At 64.2% G+C, this 24,385-nt stretch overlaps 1 protein-coding gene across 5 annotated transcripts; it reads left to right on the top strand.

The window, feature by feature from the left end:
- The first annotated feature begins 227 nt into the window (after positions 1-227).
- CTBP1 (C-terminal binding protein 1) lies at positions 228-24,385 on the top strand. Of its 5 annotated transcripts, none has more exons than XM_079716393.1 (10): positions 228-419; positions 7,702-7,894; positions 9,273-9,427; positions 17,225-17,369; positions 18,659-18,865; positions 20,782-20,996; positions 21,760-21,890; positions 22,519-22,646; positions 23,137-23,254; positions 23,486-24,385. In XM_079716393.1, the coding sequence occupies exons 2-10, from the start codon at positions 7,888-7,890 to the stop codon at positions 23,667-23,669; spliced, it is 1,290 nt and encodes a 429-aa protein (XP_079572519.1). In that variant the 5' UTR covers positions 228-419; positions 7,702-7,887; the 3' UTR covers positions 23,670-24,385. The 5 variants fall into 5 exon arrangements, with proteins under 5 accessions (XP_079572519.1, XP_079572518.1, XP_079572522.1 ...); XM_079716392.1 differs by having other exon boundaries at positions 23,483-24,385; XM_079716396.1 differs by lacking the exon at positions 9,273-9,427 and having other exon boundaries at positions 23,483-24,385.

The following is a 24,385-nucleotide window of genomic DNA, read 5'->3' as shown; positions in this document are numbered from 1 at the left end:
GCGTGTGGTCATTCGGGCAGGAGGGGCCTGGTGTGTGCGGGCAGGTGCCTGTGCGCTTGCCGGGAAGGTGCGGCCAGCGGGGGCGGGGGAGCCTGGCGGCCGGGCGGGGCGGGCGGGCGCGGCTTCCAGCCGCCCGCGTGGTCCTGCGCGGCGCCCGCGCTTGGAAACAGGAGACCGCCGCGCCGGAAGCCCCGCCCGCGCGCGCGCCCTGTCCCCGCCCGGTGGAGCGGCTGCTGGCGCGGCGCGGCGGCTCGGCACGGCGGCGCCCGGGCGCAGGCGAGCGGGCGGAGCAGCGGACGGCGCCCAGGCCGCCCCACGCGCCGGGCTCGCGGCGGAGCGCTCCGGACTCGTCGGGGCCCGCGGCCGCCCGCGCCTTTCAATGGGCAGCTCGCACTTGCTCAACAAGGGCCTGCCGCTCGGTAAGGCCGCGCGCGCGCATTTCCGGCCGCGGGGGCGGGGCGGGGCGGGGCAGCGGGGGCGGGCGGGGCGGGCGCGGGCCCCGGCTTTGTGTGCGAGTGCGCGTGCGCGCCGGCGTCCGCGCGCCGGCGCCCGGGGGCGGGGCTGGGGGCGGGACCGCGGGAGCGCTGTGCGTGTGCGCGTGCTGCTGCGTGCGCGTGCGCCGCCGCCCCGCCCGCGCAGGTGACACAAAGGGGCGCGGGGGCCTCGGGACCCCCGCAGCCGGGACTTCGCACTCGGTGCGCAATTCCCCCCGGCCCGTCCGTCCTTCGGGCCGGGCTGGCCGGGTCCCCGTTGACGGGGCCCCGCAGGGAGGCCGGGCGCGCCGGTGACCCCGCGTCCTTCGGGGCCGGACCTCGGACCGCAGCCGGGGGATGTGCGGGGCCGCAGCCTCGGACCCGAACCGGCCTCTCCTTGGGTCCGCGGCGCCCGGTCTTCCCGCAGTCGATCTTTACTCGTTTTTGAAATGATGTTTTTGAAATGAAATGACCGTTTTGAGATTTTTACTCGTTTTTGAAATGACCGAAGTGATGCGTCAGCTGGGAGGCGCGCCGTTCCCGCTCATCCGGCAGAGGTGGCGGCAGGGCGCCCTTTTCTGTATGAGTCCGTTTCCACCTGAGTAACGGGACAGGTGTGACCCACTTTTGTTTGTCCCCAGGCACCTTGTGCCCTTCCTGTTTTGAAAGGTGTCAGGAACAGGCATTCTCCGTGCCCCGGGTAGCTCTGGGGGCCCCGAGCCTGGGGCTGGGGGGCGCAGGCCGGGCGGGGGGCGCCACGGGTGGTGGTGGTTTGCTGGCCGCTGCCCTACGCCCCTGTCAGGCCACTTCCGTGTCATGCCTACCTGTCTTTCCACCCTTGCACAGCCCCAGCTTCTCCGGGCTTCCAGCCACCGGGCTGGGGCCTCCTCATGGTAGGGGCGCATCCTGTCGGCAGGGGAGGGGCCCCACCCTCAGCTTCCAGCGCCACCACCCGGCCCCTGGGGCCTGCACATCGGGGCCCCAGGCTCCGAGGCCTGTGGAGGGAGGAGCTGCCGCGGCACCTGAGCCGCGGGTTTGGACGGAGCTTCCTCTGTCTGGTGCCTGCCTGTCCCGGAAGGGTGCAGCGGCCCTGGGCTTGCCAGGAGGACGGCCTTTAGCTGGCAGCCTCTTAAGCCGGGAACCTGGCCGGGGCAGCCCCTTTCTGGTGATGCTCTTCTTCGTGGTTGGTTAGGACAGGTTTGCTCTCGGGAAGTGGGATGGGGTAGGTTTTCTTCCAGGTGCTCTGAGCTGAGTAGTCACGAGGGTAAGCCCCTCACCCAGCTCCCACTTCTCTGGGTGGCTGGAGAGTTGGCTTGCACAAAGGGTATCCAGAGCCGGGACTGCCGGTCGTATCCCATGGGGGCGGCCTCCACCTCTCCAGCCCCCCCCCCCCCACTTTTCAAGAGGAGCAACTTTATTTCTATAAAAACATACACAGGCAAATAAATACTCAGGAGAAAGCCAGTTTCCAGCAGTATGGACGTCCGGGGTGCCCTGTGGGTCAGTGTAGCCTGTCTACTCTTGAATGGGGCAGCATCCTTCAGCCTCTGGGGCAGTGACCACAGCAGCCAAGAGCACAGAATTGTCCCTGGGGGAATCCCGGCTGAGCCCCGGACCAACACATGGTCATGGGCCCCTTACATGACTTCTCTGTGTCATCTCTGTAAAGTGGGGATGGAGCGTGTGAAGAGGTGAGATCACATGAGATCACATGAGTGAGTGTGTGCCAGGTGTTGGGGATGGAGGGACAGGGCCGGGGGCAGGGCTGAGGGACAGGGTCTCCACGCAGCAGCTGTGAAACATCACTCTGGAAGGTAGGAAGGTGACATTCCCTAAGTTACGGGTGGCATCACGATGAATCCGCCCCAACCTGCGTTCTTTTGACGTGGACAACGTTCTTGTTTCTGGGATTCTGAGCATCACGAAGGTAGCAGAACACATGCACATACGTGGGCGTAAATGAAGATGGTGAAAGAGGTGAACACACGTGGGGAAGTCTTGGTGACGCATCCTCGCCTTTTGTCACAGTTTTTATCTAGCAGGTGTGCGGGGTGTCTTTTGGTTTCTGAGGAGTTGAGAAGTTGAGGCTGACTCTGGCCTGTGGTCCTGCTGGAGGTTTTACGCGGCCACGCATTGCCTCCTGGAGCGCCCTGGCCTTGGCTGCAGGGGCTCAGCTCCCACCCCAGCCAGACTCTGCCTGGGGCAGCATGGCGGACCCCGGCCAGACGGCTGGGCTGCGGGGCAGCGGGGCGAGCTGGAGAAGGCTGGCTGCTGCTGGCTCTTCAGGCAGAGTGACGCGGGGGCAGGCGCGGGGCTGCCCCGGGTCCTCAGATTCCTATCTCAGGAGGTGGCTTTCCGGAGGGCGTGCCTGGTGGTCAAGCTGGAGGGCCGGTGCTGGCAGAGGGGCTGGCTTCACGCAGGAGGGTGGGGAGGTGGCAGGGGCAGCGGCCGCCAGCAGTGCCAAGGAGTTTGCCTTTCCTGCTGCTGAGCCGTGCGCGTGACAGGCCCCGGCTGCGGTGACTGGGGCTCTGCGGTGTGCGGGCCAGAGGCCTCGTGGAGCGAGGAGAGCACACCCTCGCCATGGGCCCGGGGAGACGCCGTTGGACGGGCCGTGGGGCCAGAGCCCTGTCCGTGGCTGCCGCGTTTGGGGCCTGGGTTGGGGGGGCAGTTACTGGGGCTGGAGAGGAGCAGAGGCCGTTTTGGGGGCGAGTTCTGGGTGCGCTGAGCTTAAGATGTTCATCAGTGCTGCAGAAGGAGGCGGGAGCTGGCCCGGGACGCTGACCCGGTGCTCAGGGCGTGGTGTGGCCGAGGGCCGGGTTCTCGGGAAGCCCGGGCTTCCTGCAGGCCCTGGTGCCAGGGATGCGCTGTGATGGGTCGGGGGGGCTCAGCGACTTGGGTGACCCCAGAGTGTGCCAGCTGCAGCCCCTGGACTCTCCGAGGGTAGCCCCACACTGGGGAGCCGTGGCCGAGGACACGTCTTAGGTGCGTGGGGGTGGGGTGGGGAGGGAAGGAGTGGCCGCCCGGCAGGAGGGCCACGCGGCCAGTGCGTGGAGCTGGGCAGGAGGGAGCGCGAAGACGGTGCCAGAGTGTCCACGTCCCCCCACGCAGCTCCCCGTCGTTGGCGTCTTCCCTTAGCGTGAATGCAAGTCGCAGCTTAAGTCCCCTTTCGTCCTTTCCTGCCCTCTCTTGTTCCCTCCCGTTCTGCCGTCCCCTCTTGTTGCTGGGTGGCGAGGCTCAAGGGAACCATCTGCCAGTCCTAGGGTCTGGGCGGGGTGTTAGGGCAGCCGCCTGCCGGGCCTTCATCAAGCGCCCTCCTGTTGGGCCCGAGCTGGGTGGCGGCTGGCACGGACGTCCACTTCGGCCCTGCAGGTCTGGCCACCGCCCGCTCCCGGCGTTTGCCCGGGAGCCGGGGCAGCCCAGGGCCGTGGCGCTGCCAGCTTTTGGCACGGGCTTCCTCTCTCGGCAGCCGCGCTGGCCCCTGCGTTCCCCTCCCCCCTTTACTGAGCCGCTGGGATGCGGGCACACACTGCCTCTCCCCATGGCGGGCACCTGGCGCCTCTGTGACGTGGGATAGAGCCGTCTGTGCGTCAGGCTGGTCGTCAGAAATCCCTCCCTCCCCACGTACTCGCTGGGTGCCCCCAGAAGCCTGTCCTGGCAGAGCTCGTGTTCTGGCCGTATGGGCCCAGTGGTCAGCCGGCACCCACGTCCATCCCTGAGCAGAAACGGGGCAGGCAGGAGGGGACCAGGGAAGCTGGCTGGGGGTGGTGGGAGGAGGTGAGGCCCGGAGGAGAAGGGAGCCCGGGAGTGTCACGTGTTGGAAGTGCGGGGCTGTGGCCCCCGGCAGGTGCTCCCGGCAGCAGGTGTGGCCCCGCGGGCACACTCACCCCGACAGCACCTCCGCGTGGTGAGAAGGTGCGGGGAGAGCGGGGGGTGCTGGAGAGGGTCCACGTGAGGACAGGACGGGCCCTCCTGCGCCCAGAGCCCCGGGTCTGGGGCTAACCAGGGAGGGCGTCTGGACACCCGGGAACCTGGGGCCAGCCTCACACCATCGGGAGATGACCCGTCTGCTCCTCGGCTGTCCCATCGCTGAGGGGACAGAGTCTCCGCCCTGACAGGTGTCCTGGCTGCCAGCCACCCGCTCCCCAGGGTGGCCCCTCACCACGGTCACTGAGATCACCAAGGGGCTGGGGCCGTCCCTGTCGTATCTGGTCCCCAGAGTTTCTTTGCAAGGAGCTGGCCCTGCGTCCCACCCTCCTAGATGGGGTACAGTTTCTGGTAAGGGGGAGGGGCAGGTGTGTCTGGAATCTGGCCGGGGGGCTTCCGGCCAGAACCCCATCCCTGCCACGCCCCCGACCACGAACCGAGCCCCTGGCTCACCTGGCGGGGGAGGAGTGCAGACCCTTGTGGCTCCCGAGAGACAGGTGGGTGAGTAGAGGGCCGGAGCCCCTGAGACTCGTCCAGTCAGCGCAGGGTGGGGGGGGCCAGGCTGGCCGCACTGCACCCACTGGACGCATGGGACATGGCCTGCGTGCCACCCCCAGGGTCCACGCCTGCTGGCCACAGGCCTTGCTCTCTCCAGCCATCCTTCACTCCCTCTTTAAACATGGGGCTGTTCCCCCAGAGGGCAGAAGGTCTTCTGTAGGTTCCTGCGCAGGATGTTTGGGGCAGCGGTGGCTGTAGAAGGTGGTTTGGTGGCCCTGGGGTCCCTGGGGCTACTTGCTGGCCTGCTCTGGGCTTGACCATGACCCTCCCCTCCCCTGGCCTGACCTTGTCAACCCTTCAGCGCACCCCCTGCTGCCCTGTGCATCCAGGGGCTCTCCCATCGGTGTCTTGAGCAGTGAAGTCACTTACGGAGCTTCTGTTTGGCTTATTTCTAGAAACAAGGTGCAGCTTAGTGTTTTCACCCATGAGCGTCCCCAGCACGAGCCCAGAAGCTTCCTGCGACTGTGGTCTTGCTGTTATTTCAAGCACAGTTGGACGGTTTAATCCCTGTGTCTTGGCCACTGCTGGACGCTGCCATCCTGCCCACAGAGCACTGGGGCTGGGGAGGGGAGAGCCAGACTCACCCTGTCTGTCTGCAGTGCCCACCAGAGGTCGCCTCCCGTCTGCACGTTGGGCCTGAGACCTGCCCAGGGCCCTCCGTTTGTCCAGGCTGGCCTCCGAGGCCCGCCAGCCGCTCCTCTGGGCGGGCACCCACCACCCCCACGGGGTAGCAGGGATGCATCTGGCTCCTTTTAGGCTGCTCAGCATTGGCAAAGCAAAGCTTCCTTTTGAGACCATTTTCACAAAAGGATTGGTGGGCGGTGGACACGGGAGAGCCCAGGGGTCCAGGTTGTTTCACCAGGGCTGGGAAGACACAGTGCTGGGCCGCACTTGAGGCGCGTGAGCCCCGGGCCCTCGGGGGACAGGGAACCGTCGGCATGTAGCAGGTGTGTAGGGACGCTGCTGACCGGTGGCACCGCGAGTGAGCCAGGGAAGGCCCGGCTGGGTGCTGTCCCGCTTTCCCAGTGCAGCTGGCCCTGGTTCCTCCAGGGTTTAGAGAGGGGACTGAAGAAAGCCTCGTGACCAGACGGCTGGCTGTGACTTCTCTGGGGTCCCCATCACCTGCACACACCGATATCCTCACGTGTGGTTCCCGGGGACCCTCGGGTAGGAGGGCAGGGCACCCAGGTCGGCCCGACTCGGCTGTGCGGAGGTGACTGATGTGGTCCCTTGCCCGGTGCTGCCACTGCATCTTGGAATGAGCTTGGGGCCAACTTTGGAAGAGACGATGGGATCAGTGGGACCTGGGTTGGAGGTGTTTGAGGTCCTGGAGCATGCTCTCCTGCCTCTGCCCAGTCGGGGCCACGGCGGGGGTGCCCACTTGCAGTCGGCAGCATCCACCCCGGCTGCAGTGTGTTCGGTCAGCGGGAGCGAGGCTGGGGCCCCAGAGCCAGCGAGACCCCAGGCGAGGCTAGCATCCTTGCCGCCCAGCCTAGGCACCCCACCCCCCGTCACTGTCCCCGAGCCCCTATTGTGAGGATCAGGGTAGGAAGGTGAGGCTGGCCTCCAGGTCGGCCTGGAGTGAGAGGAGGGCCTGAGGACTGGCACTGAGGGTCCCTGAGGTTCTGGGGGTGTCGTCCTGTCCTGGGGCTGCCCCCGGGGCCGTGTCTGGGGTGTGGGGTGACACCTGCTGCCTTACGGCTCGTTGAGTATGTTTTTCACCGGAGGAAGTCAGATCAAAGGAGCCTCCGCTGTTTGCAGCGTGGAAGCGTTTTGCTTTCTCATGTTTGGTGATTCCGGAGGAGCGTGGCTGCGTGGGGGGGGCCCCGGCGTGAGTCGCGGGAGCTCTGGTAGTGCGACCCCTCGGGCACGGAGTCCCTTCGCGGTGGGGCTGCTGTCCACGCTGCGTGGCCCGGGAGGCGGAGCGGGTGCGGCGGGACGGGGACCGGGGCCGGGGCGTCATGACCCCCACCTGTGGGAGCGCAGGGGGCCTTGGCGCACGTGGCCTCATGGGGCTGAGAGGGGCCGAGGCCGCCTGGGAGCCGGTGGTGAGGTCAGTTCGGGTGCTGGACACCCACTGGGTGGCAGGCACTGAGGGCCGCCGACGGCCCGTGGCTGCAGGCTGCCCCCTGGCCCTGCTGCCCGTGTCCTGGGGTCGTGGGCTGTGCCTGGCTGGCTGGCTGGAGCTTTTTAGGAGCGGCTGGCCAGTTCCCGCAGCTGAGCCAGATCAGGGAGGACTCGGGTGCGCCCGAGGTTTGGGTCATGACCAGGTCGTCCTGCCCGCTGGGAAGGGCTGGGCAGCTCTCTGGAGAGGACTGCACCTGAATCTAGCCCCTGTCCCGGGGCCCTTTCCCCCTGCGGCCTGTCAGAAGTCCAGTCACCTTGCCCCGTCATGGACCCAGGAAGCGATCGGCCCCATGAGATAGGAGCTTGCTGAACTGGCCACAGACCCGCTTTCTGGGCCGTCCTGTCCCCAGGCCTCCCAGCTAGTGCACGTGGTGGCATCCGGGCGGGGTCCCGGGTACGTGGCGGCGACCTTCGGGGTGAGCCTCTTGCCTCTGCGTCCGAGCTGTGGCCCCGCCGGTCACTCCCACGCAGGGCCGGGCCTGATTCCAGGTAGGTCCCAGCCCGGCCGCCACAGGGCTGGGGTCAAGGTGCAGGGAAGCCCCTCCTCCATGGACCTGAGGTTCGTGAGTGTAGTTGACCCTCAGTGGTGTTTAACGTGTCTCTTGTGTTTAATTTTTAGTCAGACTTTGACCCGGCGTGGGCTTCAGTGGTCGCCGTGGACAGGAGCCTAGGAGCTTTGGTTCGAGACAATTAAAGACGTGGGATGAGGATCCAGTGACAGGACGCGGTTCTGCAGGGGGATTCTGAAGATAGACGCTTTGAACAGTCGAATTCATGGTCGTGGAAGCCGAGCCCATATTAAGAGATGTCAGGTTGGTCGGGGCTCGGGAGAGTGAGGCCGCCCGAGGCTGGTGTCCCCGCGGCCGCAGAGGAGGCGCTGCTCCTGGGCTCCCTGCGTGTGGTGGGGTTAGGACAGGGACGTCCCGAGTGGGTGAGTCGCCCGGGCCAGCGAGGCCTCGGTCGGGCCTCACGTTTGCCATGGGGTTTGCTTCTGTCGAGGGTCTCGAGGGAGGGGCGCCTGGCCAGGCCGCAGGTCGGCGCGGGGTCTCTCTGGATGTTCCCGTGGCCTCGCTGCAGTTGGGAGCCCTCCCGGTCGCGGTGTCTCCCATTGGGGGTTCCCGTCCTCTCTGACCGCTGGGCACTTTAGACAAGGCTCTGCAAGCACCTTTCAGCTAAGACACCTTCGCAGACCCGGAGGGCTCGGTTTCTTGCGGTCGCGTGGATCGATGTTGGGCAAAGTTCCAGCTGAGCGAGGCTGGGAGTGGGTGTTTGTCACACGCTAAAATGAGTAACGTCTTTAAGTGAAACGTCGCTGTTCTCCCAGTGGAGCTGGAGAGACCAGGGCACCGTCTGCACAGGACTGCCACCGTCGCACCACAGACAGAGGGGGCCTGGACGCTCTGCTGGTGACGCGGGGGGAGGTGACCAGGGAGGTCCTGTCCTTTGGACCCCACGCCAGGAGCCCTCCCGGCGGTCCTGGTGCCTTTGCTGCCTGTCCTGACGGCCGTGCGCTCTCGGGAGTGGTGGGCGCTGGCGGTCTCGTCCTGCACCCCGCGCGCCGGCTGCCACGTCCCAGGGCGAGCCTTGCGGGGCCGTGGTGAGGGGGCGGGCTGATGCGGCCACCGCTGTCTCGCGTGTCACCTGTGAAGCCCTCCCGTCTCCACCTGGGCCTCGTGTGGAAGGAGTGAGTTTTTAATCATTCTTCGCTGTCTCATTTTGGGAAGGTGAGGGGTTCTGGCCTTCTTCCGGTGTCCTAACCCTCTTCTACCTTTACACTGTTTCTTGCTCCTCAAACCTACAAGCAGAGGCGATGCTGGTGCTGGGTGGGTCCCTGTCGGGTTTTTGGGTGGCAACACCACAGCATCGAGTGGAAGAGAAGCATTGGGTGCGTCCCCGAGCCCGTCGTTCCAACCTGCGTATCTGGACGTCAGCTGGAGCGCAGGGCTGCCTGGGGCTCTGCATCCCTGAGGCCCTGATCCGTGGAGGGGGGCAGTCACCACCATCGGTGTCCACTCAGGCGGCAGTGAGCTGTGGCAAACACCAGTGTGTTTTCCTTCCTGATTTTTAACTTATTTTTGACAAAGATCCTCGTGGCTGGACACGTAGAATTGGAAGTCCTTGGGGTGGGCTGAGGTTTCAGCGGGGGCTGTGCTGCCGCAGGAAGCTGAGCGTCCGGCCCTGTCGTTGCAGGCGTCCGACCTCCGATCATGAACGGGCCCCTGCACCCCCGGCCCCTGGTGGCACTGCTGGACGGCCGGGACTGCACGGTGGAGATGCCCATCCTGAAGGACGTGGCCACAGTGGCCTTCTGTGACGCACAGTCTACACAGGAGATCCACGAGAAGGTACCATGGGTGGGGGCGGGGAGGGGGGGAGCCGTGTCCTCGCCAGCACTGAGGCAGGTGTCCCAGGGTTCCTGCCGGAGTGGGCAGGTGCGGCGCTGCCCTCACCACCTGGCCTGTCGGGAGGCGGGGGTGGGACGTCTCCATTACAACCAGTTCTTTCCCAGAAAGTGGCGTCTGGGGATGTGGCTGCAGTGGACGGTGCTGGGGGCGGGCAGGCTGCATCTCCATCACCTGACGACTCAGGCCGTGGCAGTCGCCAGGACACCCCGAGCCTGTGCCACGTGGTTTGCAGCTCTCAGGTTCCCTGGGACAGGTAGTATGTTAATCTGGTTTCTGTTTGTAGTCACAGCCAACCGGGTACTTCAGAAGCACCTTTCCCCTGAGTCAGCTGAGGAAGCTGGACCAAGGTTTATAAAACCTAGGTGCTTCGGAGAGCCAACAGGGTCAGGAGAGGCCCAGATGCCGCAGGGGTGGACAAGTCCTGCCCGCTGGGCCGGGGCATCAGCTGTGCTGGAAGAGGTGGCTGAGAGGCCGGGGCGGCTTTGGCAGCCTCATGTGCTGGTGAGGTTGGAGCCCTGCTGGACCCTGGCTCTGGGCTGGACCCTCGGAGAAAGGACGAGCTGGAACCAGATGCACCCTCACATGTCCACCCACCGGCCCAGCAACGTCCACATCAAGCCTTGAACTTGGGTTGTAGGTGACCCTGTGCCCTATGCTCAGGTGGCTGGCAGAAACAAGGGAGAACAGTACTCTTTACGGGAAGAGACCGTAGGCCTGGGCCCCAAGTTGTTTCTGCAAATCACCTCCTAGCACAATGTTCATCGCACAGTCGAAGATAACAAGATAGTAGGATAAGAAAGAACTGAGCGAAAACCAGCAGAGACAAAGGACTAGAGGGACCCACGGGGCTGGTGGGGTGTTTGCTGCTACAACCACAATGTGAAAACCAAGCCTGAGCACTCCAGAAGGAGCCGAGAGCAGAAGACGTGACGACAGCAGGCTTCGGGGGAGTTTTTAGAAGATCTAGGAGCTGAAACAGAGCAAAGCTGAAAGTGAGAACTCACTGGGCAGACTTGACAGCCACTTGGGTCAGTGGCAGGAGGGAGGCTTGGGGTGAGGGGGCCACGGTGGGGAGCCAGCCTCCGACAGAAGTCTCGGGGACGGAGGGGATGGGATGGGCCACGGGCAAAAGTTGATGAGAAAAAGGCTGACGATGGTCCAGAGCCGAGGGAAGGGAGCAATAAGTGGGTGAGAATAGTGTGGCAGCGTGCATGCCCGGGCGGCCCCTCCGGGAACTCGGGCTGGCAGTTTCCCAAAGCTGAGCAGGCTCGGGCCACCTGCCTGGCCGTCCCAGTGCTGGTATTTCTCCCAGAGAAGCAAAACACACGTCCACTCAGAAACCTGCCCGCGAGCCCCCCAGCAGCTTTGTTCCTCGTGGCCGGAACCAGAGGGAACCAGGTGGTCTTCAGCCAGGGCATGGGTACCGAGGAGCCCCACTGGGCAAGAGAAGGAAGGGTGAGCCACGGGCACCGGCGTCGGCCGGGCCAGAGCAGCCAGCTTGTCAGGGTCACGTGTATTGTCACTCTGGCCAGCCACCATGACGGGGACAGCGAAGGAGACAGAGGTGCTGGGTTCAGGTGCTGCTAACATGGGTGTTTCTTTGTGGTGACGGCAGCCCTGTGTTCTGTGTCCTGTTGTGAGGCGGCTACTGGAACAGACTCACAGTGAAGTTACACAGAACAGCACACACGAGCAAGGACAAGATGGCCAAGGGGACGTGGGTGCACAGATGTACCTCACCGGGCACAAGCTCGTTGCCCACCACAGGGGCCGGGCCAGGGGACACGGGATCCCTCTCGTTGGCAGCTTCTTGTGAATCTTAAACTGTTTCAAACTAAAAAGATACTTTTTAAAAAACCAGTAGTGGAATGAAAAAGAGATATACTGAGAGAAATTTTTAAAACTTGTAAGCAGTACTAAAACAAGTTTTGCCAGTAAATTTGAAAACTAAGACAAAACCTGTTTTCTTCCAGAACTGTGACTTACCAAAACTATTTCAACAAGTTAATATAAAACCCAGGGCTTCCCTGGTGGCGCAGTGGTTGAGAGCCTGCCTGCCAATGCAGGGGACACGGGTTCGAGCCCTGGTCTGGGAGGATCCCACATTGCTGCGGAACAACTAGGCCCGTGAGCCACAACTACTGAGCCTGCACATCTGGAGCCTGTGCTCCGCAACAAGAGAGGCCGCGATAGTGAGAGGCCCGCGCACTGTGATGAGGAGTGGCCCCCGCTTGCCGCAACTGGAGAAAGCCCTCGCACAGAAACGAAGACCCAACACAGCCATAACTGAATGAATGAATGAATGAATGAATGAACGAATGTTAAAAAAACAAGTTGACAGACCCCTGGGGAGGGGCATAGGGCCCTCAGAGCCCCACCCGACGGGCAGGCGGCGTCCCCCCCGAGCCCTATGCCTCCTGACACCCACGGGAAGCCACAGCCAAGGCCTTGCCTGCCAGAGAAAAACAGGTAGAAAAAGTGTCCTGGGGACAGAATTTTACGCTCCTGACAGAAGAGACGTTAGGACTGTGTAATTGGTGTCCTTAGGCCTGAGGTAACGCCTGATTGTACACCGAGCAGGATGCAGCGAGAAAGGAATCACAGGAGAACTAGAGGGAGCTCCTGGGAACTAAAATGGGAGCGGAAGATTTAAACTTTAATAGGAAGCTCAGAAGACACAGTCAAGGGAAGCCCAGAGGAAAGATGGAAGCGATGAGGAACGAGGAGAGATTTGCAGACTCCCCAGGGGTGCCGTGCTCAGCTGGCCAGTGCAGCCGCTCTCAGGAGCCTCCCGTTTCTCATCCGGGACAAGCACTTCCTTCCCCCCTCTTTGCTGCCAGGGGTGGCCAAATGGCTAAGTCCAGCCAGGGAGAGGACAGCAGCCTTTGTGTGCAGAGCCACCTTCTCTCTTTCTGCTGGCTGGAAACCAGATGTGATGGCTGGAGCCTGGGCAGCCACCCAGACCACAAAAGGAAACCATGTGGAGCCAGGGGAGCCTGGTAATGGCGGGGCAGCAAGACCAGGAGCCCAGGACCGCGATGGCTCTGGAGCTGACACGGGGTCCGTGGACCACCTGGCTGCAGGCTTTGGCCTAGGAGGGAAATATCAGCCTGTCCTCTGTGTCACATCTGATCAGGGGTTTCTACCTCCTCACAGCTGGTTGGACGTCCGTCCAACGTTATTTGAGCGTTAAGGAGGAGAGACTGACGTTTTCGCCACAACATGAGGAAAATTACCAAAGCTGAACGGAGGCTCCCATGCTCCTGCCACGAACCCAGGACGAATGTCGGGGGCCCTGCCATTCAGGATCCAGATTTCACCAGCGCCAGGGGTGGGGGACAAGAACCAGAGTGGCCCCAGCTGGGTGCGTCAAAGCTCCTGAGAGGAGGGGTTTAACCAGGCTCGCTCGCCCACCCACACGCAGGGCCGGCGGAGGCGTTTCTCCCCTCCGCTGCTCTCTCTGAAGCTCCTCAGCGAAAGTCAGGTGCCCATGAGGTGGGGGCAGCCGTGGAAAAGGAAGACCTGGGGTCCCGTTGAGGGGCCGGGCCAGGGTGGGAGTGACGCGGGGACGCGCCTGGGGTTCCAAGGGCACCAGCGGGGGCCTCGGAGTGAAGCGCCCAGTCCCAGGAGGGATGTGCCGAGGCCGGGTAAGACATGAAATAAAATCCAGGGAAAATGCAGAAACGGGCATTGTAGCCAGTGGTGGGGTGGCTCCCGGTCGGTGGGACCTGAGGACCCTGGAGGCGGAAAGGACGGGTCAGCCCATGAGCCCTGGGGATGCTGGCCGGCGCCCTCATGCGCACCCGCTGTCACCAAGAGTGAGGGGGCGTCTGCAGGGAGCGTGTTTGCCCCTGGTCAGGACAGAACCGAACGTGGGCAGTTCTGCAGAAAGCACGGCGTGGAAAGGAGGGGTCATCCGAGTACAAGGCAATCAAAACAATCTCCCTGCAAGAGAAATCACACAAAACAGGGAAATAGGGGGGCAAAGGAGACGTGTCTGCAGTGCATGTAACAGTCGGGGGGTGAACAGCTGAAATACTCAGACTTCTCAACCAACAGGAGAAAGACAAATCCCAGTAGAAAGTGGGCAAGGGAGGGGGGGTGTGGACAAAATAGCGACCGCGGAGCAGGTGACACTGCCCTCCCCCTCCAGGGACTAGCAGACACCCAGGGGCAGCCGGGCTGTCAGCTTGCAGGTCTGGGTGGCGCTCCAGCAGGCCTGTGAGATCCTGTCTGTGGTCTTCAGCCCGCTGTCCCTCCACCTGGGCCATCTGCCATAGGGAAATCCCTGGAGCCGTCTGGGAGTGTCACCCTTGGGGCCTCTGGCAGTTTTCACAGAACATGCCCATCTGGAAAGATAGGAAGTCGCTGAGGGGGTGTGTGTGTGTGCGTGTGTGTGTGTGTGTGTGATGCTGGGAGAGGAGACTCGGGCCGAGGAGGTGCCCTGACCGGTGGCCTGCCTCTGGTGTGGTGCCCAGTGAGTACCCCTCAGGCCCTCTGCTCTGAGCTCCTGACCAGGTGGGCCGCATTACCCCCTGTGGACCTGAGGACACCAGGTCAGTGACTAGCTGGTTACACAGCAGGTAGAGGCTGGCAGCAGTGGACGCTGGGAGGTCGGTGCCATACCGGGGGTGTCACGGCCACTTTGCAACCAGGAAAGGGGACAGGAGCCAGCAGGAGCGTGGACCTGGAGTCTGGACGGGGCAGCGTGGTGCCCCTGCAGTGGTCTCATCCTGTAGCTGGTACAGGGTGGGTGCTGCTCTGAGAGGAGCCCGGGCTCCCCTCTGAGGACACTTCGCCTGGTACCCTGGGATTCGAGAGATGCTCAGTAGAAAAAGGACCAGGTATGAAAAAAATAATTTACCCAGAAACGTACCTGGGTGACTGAGTCACACCCAGAAATGCAAATGAAAGCTAAAATAACAATTCCAGTTTGCATGTGTCAAACGGAGTATCTGGAAGTTGGGAATGCCTGGTACTGGGCGGTCGGTGCTGATGGGCAGACTGTGCCCCGGGGGCAGTGGCAGCAGGACTGGAGCCTGAAGAGGGTTTGCAGGGATCCACTCACTTCTCACCTCAAGGAAACAAGCAAACACGTGGGTTTTTGCTGCAGCACAGCCGGCGCTAGAAGCCACACAGTCTCTCCAGCTTTAGAAACGTTCAGACCATCATGGACCATCCCTGCTTAAAAGTGCAGCCCGGGACACTTAAGGACCACAACTGGGGGCAGTGCTCAGGAAAAAGCCGGCCCTGCGCATGCGCCTGAGCCGCAAGGACCACCTGCCCCGTCCCGCCTGCCCACAGCCCATCCGCACGCCTGTTGTAGCCGAGGGCCCTGCGGGCGTCCAGCCGATCCATCTGCCCCTGCGTCCGGGGCTGCCCCTCCCAGTGCTGGCAGGGATGTGTCCGTCTCTCTGGTTCTAGCACCCAGCTGTGCCGGACACCGCGGGCACCGACAGATCTCTGTCTACATGCAGCCTGCCCCCCGGCTCCTGCCCACCCGCTCCAGGGGGCCCCCCCTCACCAGCTCTTATCCACACAGCACAGGGCGGCCAGAGGGGCCTTCCGGGGGAACCGCCAGCCGAGCCCTCCCCTCTCCCCTGCACCTCCCCGTGGCCTTCGCCATGTCCACTGCCCTGTCTCTTCCTGCCCACCCTCCCCACGTGCTCCCGGTTAATGCCCTCTGCTGCTGCGCTGCTGTCACACGCCGGGCCTCACCCCGTCCACGTTGGGTCCCGTCGAGTCATGGCACCGGAAGTCTGCGCCTGCGTCTGTGGCCCTCCCAGGAGGCCGGGGAAGCTGTCAGGACTCGGGCATGATCCAGCCAGTCCATTCACGCGCCTGCTGGCAGCCCCCTGCTCCCAGAGCTGAGATTCCTAGATCTTCCGAGCTGGGGCCAGAGCAGGGCTGGCAGCACCCCGTCTCTTACTTGCAGGATCAGGAACCCAGGACCCCTCTGCCTTGCTGCCCAGCTGTCCTTGCCTTGGTCCTTTCTGTGAGGTCCCCTGTGGCCGTGTCCTCCAGGCCACCGCAGGCAGCAGGAGGGGAAGGGAGGCCAGGCCAGCCTCAGAGGAAACTGCGTTCCGGGTGGCCACGTGTCCGGCTGGGACCAAGACTCAGTCATCGTAGAAGGGGCGAGCCTGAGGCCGTTAGCAGTATCCCCGAGGCTGCAGTCCCCTGCCCTGCGTCCCACGCTCAGAGCCCGCTCCACAATGCTTACTGCATCAGCCACGGGCCAGCTGCTTCCTCAGCTCTCGTGTGGCCCCTTGTGGTCCAGCAGCCTCTGTCGCCCCGGGGGACCTATGGTCAGCACTGGAAGCTCGGTCCAGAGGAGAGGGCCGCAGACACATCACCACAGGTTCCCAGTGGACTCTGTGTTTCACTGAATTTGAGACGTCATCGATTATAACGTCCCGTTAGGGAGGAATAAACCTCGTCCCCAAGTATGGCAGGTTTTGGATTACATGATGTGTTGGAACGGTGTCGGCCCGCTCCGGAGCCCCTGCCTTTGGGCCCAGAGATGGCAGGTCATGCGTCCCTGGCCTTGGCCAGACTGTGTCCCGGTGCAGACCCCGGCTCACAGTCCTGGGCTGGGGCCCCGCCCTCCTCGACCCGCGCTCCCCGCCCCCAACCCCCAGGAGCGAGGTGCGTCGCATGTTGGTGGGCCCGGCCCTGGCAGAGCTCATGGACTTAAGCTGGCGGGTGGGTGGGGGGCCTCCTCGAGGGGGGCCGTGGGCGGGGCTCTGCGTGGGGCGGGATGGTGGGCAGACGTCGCCCACGGCGAGGTCTGTGCGCTTGGCACCAACCTGCCTGTGTGGGCCTCGCCTGGAACGGACTCGCCGAGACACGCGGGCCGCCCCCAGGTGTCCTGGAGCCCCGCACTTGGGGGCGACGGCCCTGGCCACGCTCCGAGGGGTGCAGAGACAGAGCCGGTGGGCCCCTCCTGCGGGCTGCAGCTGGAGAGGCCCACCTCAGGTGCAAGCGCACCCGGAGCGCGTGCCCAACCTTGACGCCCCTCCCAGTGGCGGGGGGTGGGGGGGAGGCGGCCCTCCAGGTCCGCGGCACAGTGGACAGTGCGCAGGGGCTGCGGCTGCTCCCTGCCCCTGTCTTGGGGAGTAACCCTCCAACCCTGGGCCATGCAGGGCTGACCTGGAAGCTGGGCCTTGTGCATGGTGACAGTGGGGGTCGGCACATCAGCCTCCTCCCTGTTTGAAAGGGGTGCCCTGCTCACTGCGGCGCGTTCACCGTCCCTGGGGACTTATCCGACGCTCCGAGCGCGTTGCGCCCTTGCGGCTGCTCTGTTCTGAGAGCGGTCTGTCAAAGTGGCCGCTGGCTTCTCATCCTGTTGGCGGGGTCTGGAGGTTTTGGGTGAGCCGGGTCCTCCCAGTGCCCGGCGTTTCTCGTCTGTCGTAGCGTCTGGTGCCCAAGGAGAAGGCAGCCCCCGCCCATCCCCGTGTCAGGCAGGCAGAGCACCGTCCCCTGTGTCGACCAGGGCAGGGACCTTCGGTGTGCTTCACGCGTTTGCTGATCTGTCACATTCGGGTCACTGCAGACCGCTCACACGGGGATGGGGCAGCTTCCCCCCTGAGAGGGCCTGCCATGCGCACTGGAGAGAAGTCCGCTCGGGCGGGAACCTGCTGGAGCCCTGGGACGCGCCTAGCGGGGGCTGCCCTTGGGGGGAGTGCCCGCGTGGCTTCTCCCGCAGCGACACCGGCTCACGTGCCCCCTTCACTGCAGGTGCTGAACGAGGCTGTTGGGGCGCTGATGTATCACACCATCACGCTGACCAGGGAGGACCTGGAGAAGTTCAAGGCCCTTCGGATAATCGTCCGAATCGGCAGCGGCTTTGACAACATCGACATCAAGTCAGCTGGGGACTTAGGTAGGACGGTCTTGGATTCTTCTCTTTGCAACTTTGCACACTGCTCCCTTGCTGTGACCTCATCACGTTTTGTCCGTTGGTTTTACCGGGAAGAGGAGAGTCCTGTTGCAGCCGACTGCCTGGTTGGAGGTGGCCTGGGGGCTGGCAGTGTGTGGGCCCCACGCCAGGTCCCTTCAGGCAGGCGCAGGGTGGCAGCAGCGTCCCTCAGAAAGCCCGGGCGTTGTGGGCAGCGTGTCTGCCGCCCTCCTGCACTGCCTCCTGGGGACCGTGGGGAAGGGACAGCAGCCCGGGGGGGCGGCCAGCACATCCGTGTCGGGGTTTGCGCAGCCCTGTGCACGAGACTTGCTGGGAAAGGAGGTTTGTGTTGTGATTTAGGACACGTAGGAGTGTGTACGCACAGGTGTGTGACTCACACTCACGGAAACAGATTGCAGCATGCTTCTCCAGGTACAGTGTTCAGCCTCTTGTGACGTTCTGGTCTAGTCTCTCCTTATCCTTTGTGTTGGTCACGGCTTAAGGGCAGCTGAGGACACGCCCCGCCACGGCCCGCGGTCACCGACGGCAGCCTCAGACCTGCAGCGTGAAAACGGCTCCCGCTGTCGGCTGCCACGCGTCCCAGGGTTCATTCTGCTCTGCCAGCCCAGCTCTCTCACCCCGCTATCACCTGCCCCCAGGAAGGCACCGCAGTGTCAGGCTGCGGTCTGGGCACTTTTCGAGCTGGGACGTCCTCCGGGCCTCATCCCTGTTCGCGGAGCGGGTCCTCATTGCCTCGCGATTTCACGGGCTGGGGCTCCGTCCTTCGTCCAGGGACAGTCTGGGGCATGCCGTGCAGTCATCCCTGCCAGACCTCCGCAGGGCCTGGTCCTTTGTCAGGCGGCAGCCTTGTTCCCGAGTCTGACAGGGCCTCCAGCTCTGTTCTCGCTCAGTCTCCCCTGCATGACTTCCTGACCCTGTCTTAACGTTTTGTCGCAAGTCGAGCTGGTGAGGGGGTGGGGAGGGCAGGGCCTTGGAGAGGTGTGGCCTGGCCAAGACCCCTTTTCAGAAGGTCCAGTGGCAAGTGGTCCAGGAGGGGCAGAAGCAGGTGTGGGCATCTGCCCAGGCGGCCTCTCTTTCTTCCTGTCCCCCACCCTGTCTGCCCACTGGACCCATGGGTGGCTTTCCCACGCGGCACGGGGCAGGTAACCTGAATTTGTCTCCTAGCATCCCGGGGCAGGGACGTGTCCTCTGGCCTGTCCCAGGCGAGGCCCAGGACCGTTCTAGTGACTGCCCCACGTATCTCACGTCCGCAGGCATCGCCGTCTGCAACGTGCCGGCCGCGTCCGTGGAGGAGACCGCCGACTCCACCATGTGTCACATCCTCAACCTGTACCGCAGGACCACGTGGCTGCACCAGGCGCTCCGGGAGGGCACGCGGGTCCAGAGCGTCGAGCAAATCCGAGAGGTGGCTTCTGGAGCCGCCAGGATCCGCGGGGAGACCTTGGGCATCATCGGACTAGGTGCGATGGCTTTTGCCCCCGTGCGCAGGCTCTGTGGACCCTGAGGCTGGGGCTGTGCTGTGCTGCTGGCAGGTGCCCCCACCTGGCATGGTTGCCCAGCCAGGGGGCAGCACAGGGGTGAGGGGTCTCTGCCCCAGAGACCGTGCTGGCCCTTATCTGCCCCGGGAACACCTAGTGGGGCCCACGCACACACACAGATGTTATTAAACAGGTGCTCGTATGGTCACGCACATTCACGCACGCTCACTCTGCCATTCCCCTGCCCCGTGACTGAACGCACAAGACCTTCAGGTGATGGCCAGCCAGGCTGCCCTGAGCCCTGCTCTGGGTGGATGGAGGCTGCTCACTCCACTCACCCGCTCACTCGCATGCCCTGCAGGCCGGTGTTCTGGGCCAACCCTGGGCCCCTTGCGCTCAGACAGCAAACCAGGGAACAGAGACATGGCGGGTGGGGGGCAGGCAGGATCCGGGGGGCAGAGGTGCCGGGGTGGTGTGGGCCTTAGGGGTTGGGGAAGCAGGGGAGGGCAGTGTGGCGGGAGGGGCCTGCCCATCCACCTGGGCCACCCAGCACGGGCGGGACCGTAGCTCCCTGCGGCCCCATCAGCTGTCTCACAGAGGTTCTCCACGGCAAAGGCGCCGCCTCGTGCAGCTGTGGGGAAATTGCAGGGCAGAGACGTGCCTGCAGTAGTGTAGGGGGTCGGGGTCACGGGCGTCCGTGGGGCACAGGGGTGTCCCTCCCCAACACGACTTGCTGTCCTGCTGGATGTGCACACACAGACGCCAGGGCTGGCCGGGGCCCCGTAGCCTTGTGAGTGCCCTGCACCCAACACCTAGGCCCCCAGCGCCCTCGGCGGGTTCGAGGGCAGAGATGGCCTGGCCCGTGCGGTGTGATGCAGGCTGGGAGGAAGGAGCGAGGATGGGGAGCGGCTGGGCCTGGTCAGTGCCTTTGGGGCAGCCACCTCTAGGCAGTGTCAGTCAAGACGCTCAGTGGGGTGGGGATGCCCCAGAGGCTGCATCTCAACGAGCGCCCGACGGCCCTGGGGACCACGGCCCCTGGGCATCTGCTCAGGCCCTCCCCGCACCCCTCGGGACTCTGAGAGTCTCTGTCTTGGTTCCCCACTGCCCCAAAGCAGAGTGGTCCTCTGAAACCTTCTGTGGCCCAAGTGGTGTAAAGGGAAGAAGCAGCGACCTTTGGATCCATGTCACTTGTGGAGGCCAAGGTCACGGTAGCTCCACACTGAGACACGGTGTGCGGTTCCCGGGAACGGAAGGGGCTCTGTAATGGCACCTGCCAGGCACACTGGACGCAATTTCGCTTTTGCCTTTTTTCATAAAAGTGAAAATTCTCTTCGGGTTTCTTTTGGTTCCTGGAACTGGGGACTGACGTCATAGGTGAAGTGGCTTAAGGCGAGGCCAGCCGAGCGGGGGCTCCCGTGCCAGCGTTGCCGCCCGGGCAGTGTGAGTGACTGCTCTGAGGCGCTGGCACCGTGGTTGGTCGGCAGGACCGCTGGGTGCCCGTCCTCCCCGGGCCCTCTGCGCTGGCGCCTCACTAGCCTCCACGGTGTCCCGTGGCCCCGAGCTCAGGGCCCTGGCGTGCCTGCCGCCCCCAGCTCCTGGCCTGCGCTGCTTCCCTGCTTTGTCTTCTCGGGAGCCGAGGACAGAGGGCTTCAGCCTCCGGGGCACTGGGGCCTATCCTGACACTGCAGCCCCTGCCTCGCCCCCCGTGCATCTGCGGAGCCCCCCGTTGGCGCTCCCCAGCTCCCCGGAGCCCCGTCCCTTCTCTGCAAAGCCTCGTCCTGTGCACGTCCTGCCGCTTGGCCTCTGGGAGCAGACGCCTCAGGGTCACCCCGGGCAGACGGGGAACCTGAGGCGGGGCGGCCAGAGAGGTGCCGTGGTGACACCCTGTCGCCCCCCAGGTCGCGTGGGGCAGGCGGTGGCGCTGCGGGCCAAGGCCTTTGGCTTCAACGTGCTGTTCTACGACCCCTACCTGGCGGACGGCACGGAGCGGGCGCTGGGGCTGCAGCGGGTCAGCACCCTGCAGGACCTGCTCTTCCACAGCGACTGCGTGACCCTGCACTGCGGCCTCAACGAGCACAACCACCACCTCATCAATGACTTCACCGTCAAACAGGTCTGCGGCCCGGGGACCCGGGGGACGGCGTGGTCTGGGCGGTGGGGCCAAAGCCGCTGCCTGCCTGCCCGCCACGCCTGCCGGTCACCGGCCACCACGCAGGCCCTCCCACGGGGCCTTTTCTTCCCCGAACCGCGGCATAGGGCCTTTCAAGTGCCTGTGTGCGCAGAGACCTGTGTTGCAAGCATGCACAGTGTATATATGTGGGGGTGGGTCAGTTTCGATGACAGTGCCCTTCCCACGTGTGTGTGTGCACGTGGGCTTGTACATACACGTGTGTATACATGTATTTAAGTGTGGGGTGGCCGCTTGCATTGATGTGTGCACGTAGGTGTGCACTCAAACTTGCACGTATGGTTACGTACACGTCCGCATGTGCACGTGTACGTGTGGGTGGGCATGCTTGTACATTCAGTGTGCCCACCTGGGGCCTCAACTGCTGTCTGCCCTAGGCTCCTGAAGCCCTGTAGAGAGTGAGGCCAGGCACCTTACTTGGTTCTCACCCAGTGGGTCTGGGCCTCTGGGGGACAGGGCGTGGCCGGGGGCGCTGATCAGAGCTGTGTGGTCCCTGAGGGCTCAGTGAGGCCCGGAAAGGCACAAGCTGCCCCAAGCTGGTGGACGGCCACCTGAGCCCCACGACGGGGTGGGCTTAGTTGGGGTGAAATAGGGGTCACAAGGAATCCCTCACCGGGGAGCAGGGGAAGCCACTTCCCTGAACCGGCGGGGGAGTGTCTTCAGGCCGCACTGTCTCGTGTCTTCCCAGATGAGACAAGGGGCCTTCCTGGTGAACACGGCCCGGGGCGGCCTTGTGGACGAGAAGGCACTGGCCCAGGCCCTGAAGGAGGGGCGGATCCGCGGTGCGGCCCTGGACGTGCATGAGTCGGAGCCATTCAGGTGCCTGCGGTGGTGCCCTGGGGTCCCCAAGCCGGTGCTCGTCCAGCTTACGGCCCGCGTTAGCCTGCGGGTCTGACCCTGTGGCCATGGCGCCACGAGGGAGTGGGGCCCCAATACCCACACACAGCCTCCAGGCCCCGGCCTCGGGCAGCTGAGGGTCCGAGGACAAGGGAGCCTGAGATCCCACATTGGTCAGACCTTCCTCCCTGGCCAAATCTCAGAGCAAGGGGAGGCTACCACTGTGGGCCAGGACGACCCAGTCCCCTGCACCTGGTGGGAAGGGCTCAGACCAGGCATCCTGCTGAGTGCCCGGGGGCACAAGGCGGCTGGCCCCCATGTGGCCACGTCAGAGGCCTCACGGCTGAAACGCCCGTCTGGGGCAGCAGGACAGCTCCAGGTGGGTCTTCACCCTTCCGGGACGGAGCAGTGTCCGGAGGGCCTGGGGTCTAGAGCTCACAGCCACTTGCAGGGAGGGGCGGGCAGCTTCCCCCCCAGTGAAGGCCCCTCCCCACTGCAGTCAGGAGCCCGTGGGCAGGTTTATCTTTCAGGGGGAGCCACCGAGTCTGACGGAGGGTGGGGTGTGGCTGCGGGTAGGCGCGGGGCCTCTGACCTCCTATGTGCCGCGCAGCTTTAGCCAGGGCCCCCTGAAGGACGCGCCCAACCTCATCTGCACCCCGCACGCGGCCTGGTACAGCGAACAGGCCTCCATCGAGATGCGTGAGGAGGCGGCCCGGGAGATCCGGAGAGCCGTCACAGGTGGGCCGGGTGGGGGCCCTGAGGCCGCGGCATCTTCTGCGGGGTGGGTAGGGAGACGGGCCCTCCCAGGGCCAGGCATGGCAGACCCCAAACACGGAGGGGGCCGAGCACAGCCCAGGCCCTCGCGTCACGTGTGTGGTGCTCGCTGGCTATCCTGCTTGGGGTGCCAGCTCGTGGGGTGTTTCCTCCACCTTGTAAAAAGTCACTTACACGTGTAAGCCTTCCGGGCCGGGCCCTGTCAGCTTCTGTCTGAAATCCCCGGGCCAAGCAGATGGGGTTGGGGGCACTGCTGAGCTGAGGTCGGTTGCTTGGGGTTGGGAGTCCCTGAGCTTTGAGGGCAACACTGCCCAGACAGGACCCCGCTGTGCCTAAGGGGAGCGAGTCTGTGGAGACTGCCCGTGCCCCCAGTGGAGCCCCTGCCTCTGGGGTCCCCTTGGTGGCAGCTGCCTAACGCAGGCACCGTCCTTCCCATCTCCCCGGCTTCCCCCAGGCCGGATCCCCGACAGTCTGAAGAACTGCGTGAACAAAGACCACCTGGCAGCCGCCACTCACTGGGCCAGTGTGGACCCGGCCGTGGTGCACCCCGAGCTCAACGGGGCCGCTTACAGGTGAGCGGGGGCTTTCAGCCTGGACGTGTGTTCACGCGGCCCCCGTGCACACGGACGGTTGGGGCGTAAGCGCCCGAGCGGGGGCGACCTTCAGGGCCTGGTGGACATGAGACTGTCTGTCCGGGTGGTGGCCACACAGGGAGTGGGATGGCGTCTCCCAGCAGGCGGCCTTCAGGAGCAGCCTGGGGTCCTGCCCCGCTGGCCTCACCTGTCTCCTTCCTCTCCCAGCAGGTACCCCCAAGGCGTCGTGGGCGTGGCCCCCAGCGGCATCCCCGCCGCAGTCGAAGGCATCGTCCCCAGCGCCATGTCCCTGTCCCACGGCCTGCCCCCCGTGTCCCACCCACCCCACGCGCCTTCTCCTGGCCAAACCGTCAAGCCCGAGGCGGATAGAGACCATGCGAGCGACCAGTTGTAGCCCGGGCAGAGCTCCGCAGCCTGGGCACCGGCCAAGCCCTCGGACAGGCGTGTGCAGGGGCGGCGCCGCAGGTGGCCACGGCCTCCGGGACGGTCCGAGCGCCAGGGGTGAGAGGTGGCACCCTCTCCCCGCATCAGCTGTAGTTGTCCCGTCCCGAGGGCTGGCCGCTGCCGTGTCCTTTGTGTCCTCGTTCAGCAGCGGAAGTCAGTAGTTAATTCTATCATGAATGTCCCCGTCTGTGTACAGTCTTTAGAACATCACAAAGGATTTGTTTGCTTAGCTGTCGGCAGGAGAAGCCCAAGGCAGGGCTCAGCGGGTCTGCTTCAGACGTTTTCCCTTTTGTGTGTGGATCGCATCCCGAACCAGGCAGTTGGCAAACTTCTCAGGACAATGAATCCTTCCCGTTTTCTTTTTACGCCACACAGTGCATTGTTTTTTCTACCTGCTTGTCTTATTTTTAGAATAATTTAGAAAAACAAAACAAAGGCTGTCTTTCCTAACTTTGGCATGAACCCCCCAGTTCCAAGCGAAGACGGCGTCGCTAGCGGTGCAGAGAGGAGCGCGTGGGCCTCCGTCCCGGGCGGCGGGGCTGCGGCGCCTGGCCGCGCGGTGCCGTCCTGCTGATGTGGTAGGCTAGCAATATTTTGGTTAAAATCATGTTTGTGACCGTAACCATTTGTATGAATTATTTTAAAGAAATAAAAGTCCCAGAAAGA

The sequence above is a fragment of the Hyperoodon ampullatus genome (genome assembly GCF_949752795.1).
Source record: "Hyperoodon ampullatus genome assembly, chromosome: 1".
Taxonomy (NCBI): Eukaryota; Metazoa; Chordata; class Mammalia; order Artiodactyla; family Ziphiidae; genus Hyperoodon; species Hyperoodon ampullatus.
This window is presented reverse-complemented; position numbering and strand designations above follow the sequence as displayed.

Coding starts and splice junctions, on each gene's coding strand:
- CTBP1 (XM_079716392.1), top strand. Junction 9,428..17,224: donor CACAGGAGATCCACGAGAAG/GTACCATGGGTG, acceptor CCTTCACTGCAG/GTGCTGAACGAGGCTGTTGG. Junction 23,255..23,482: donor CTCAACGGGGCCGCTTACAG/GTGAGCGGGGGC, acceptor TTCCTCTCCCAG/CAGGTACCCCCAAGGCGTCG.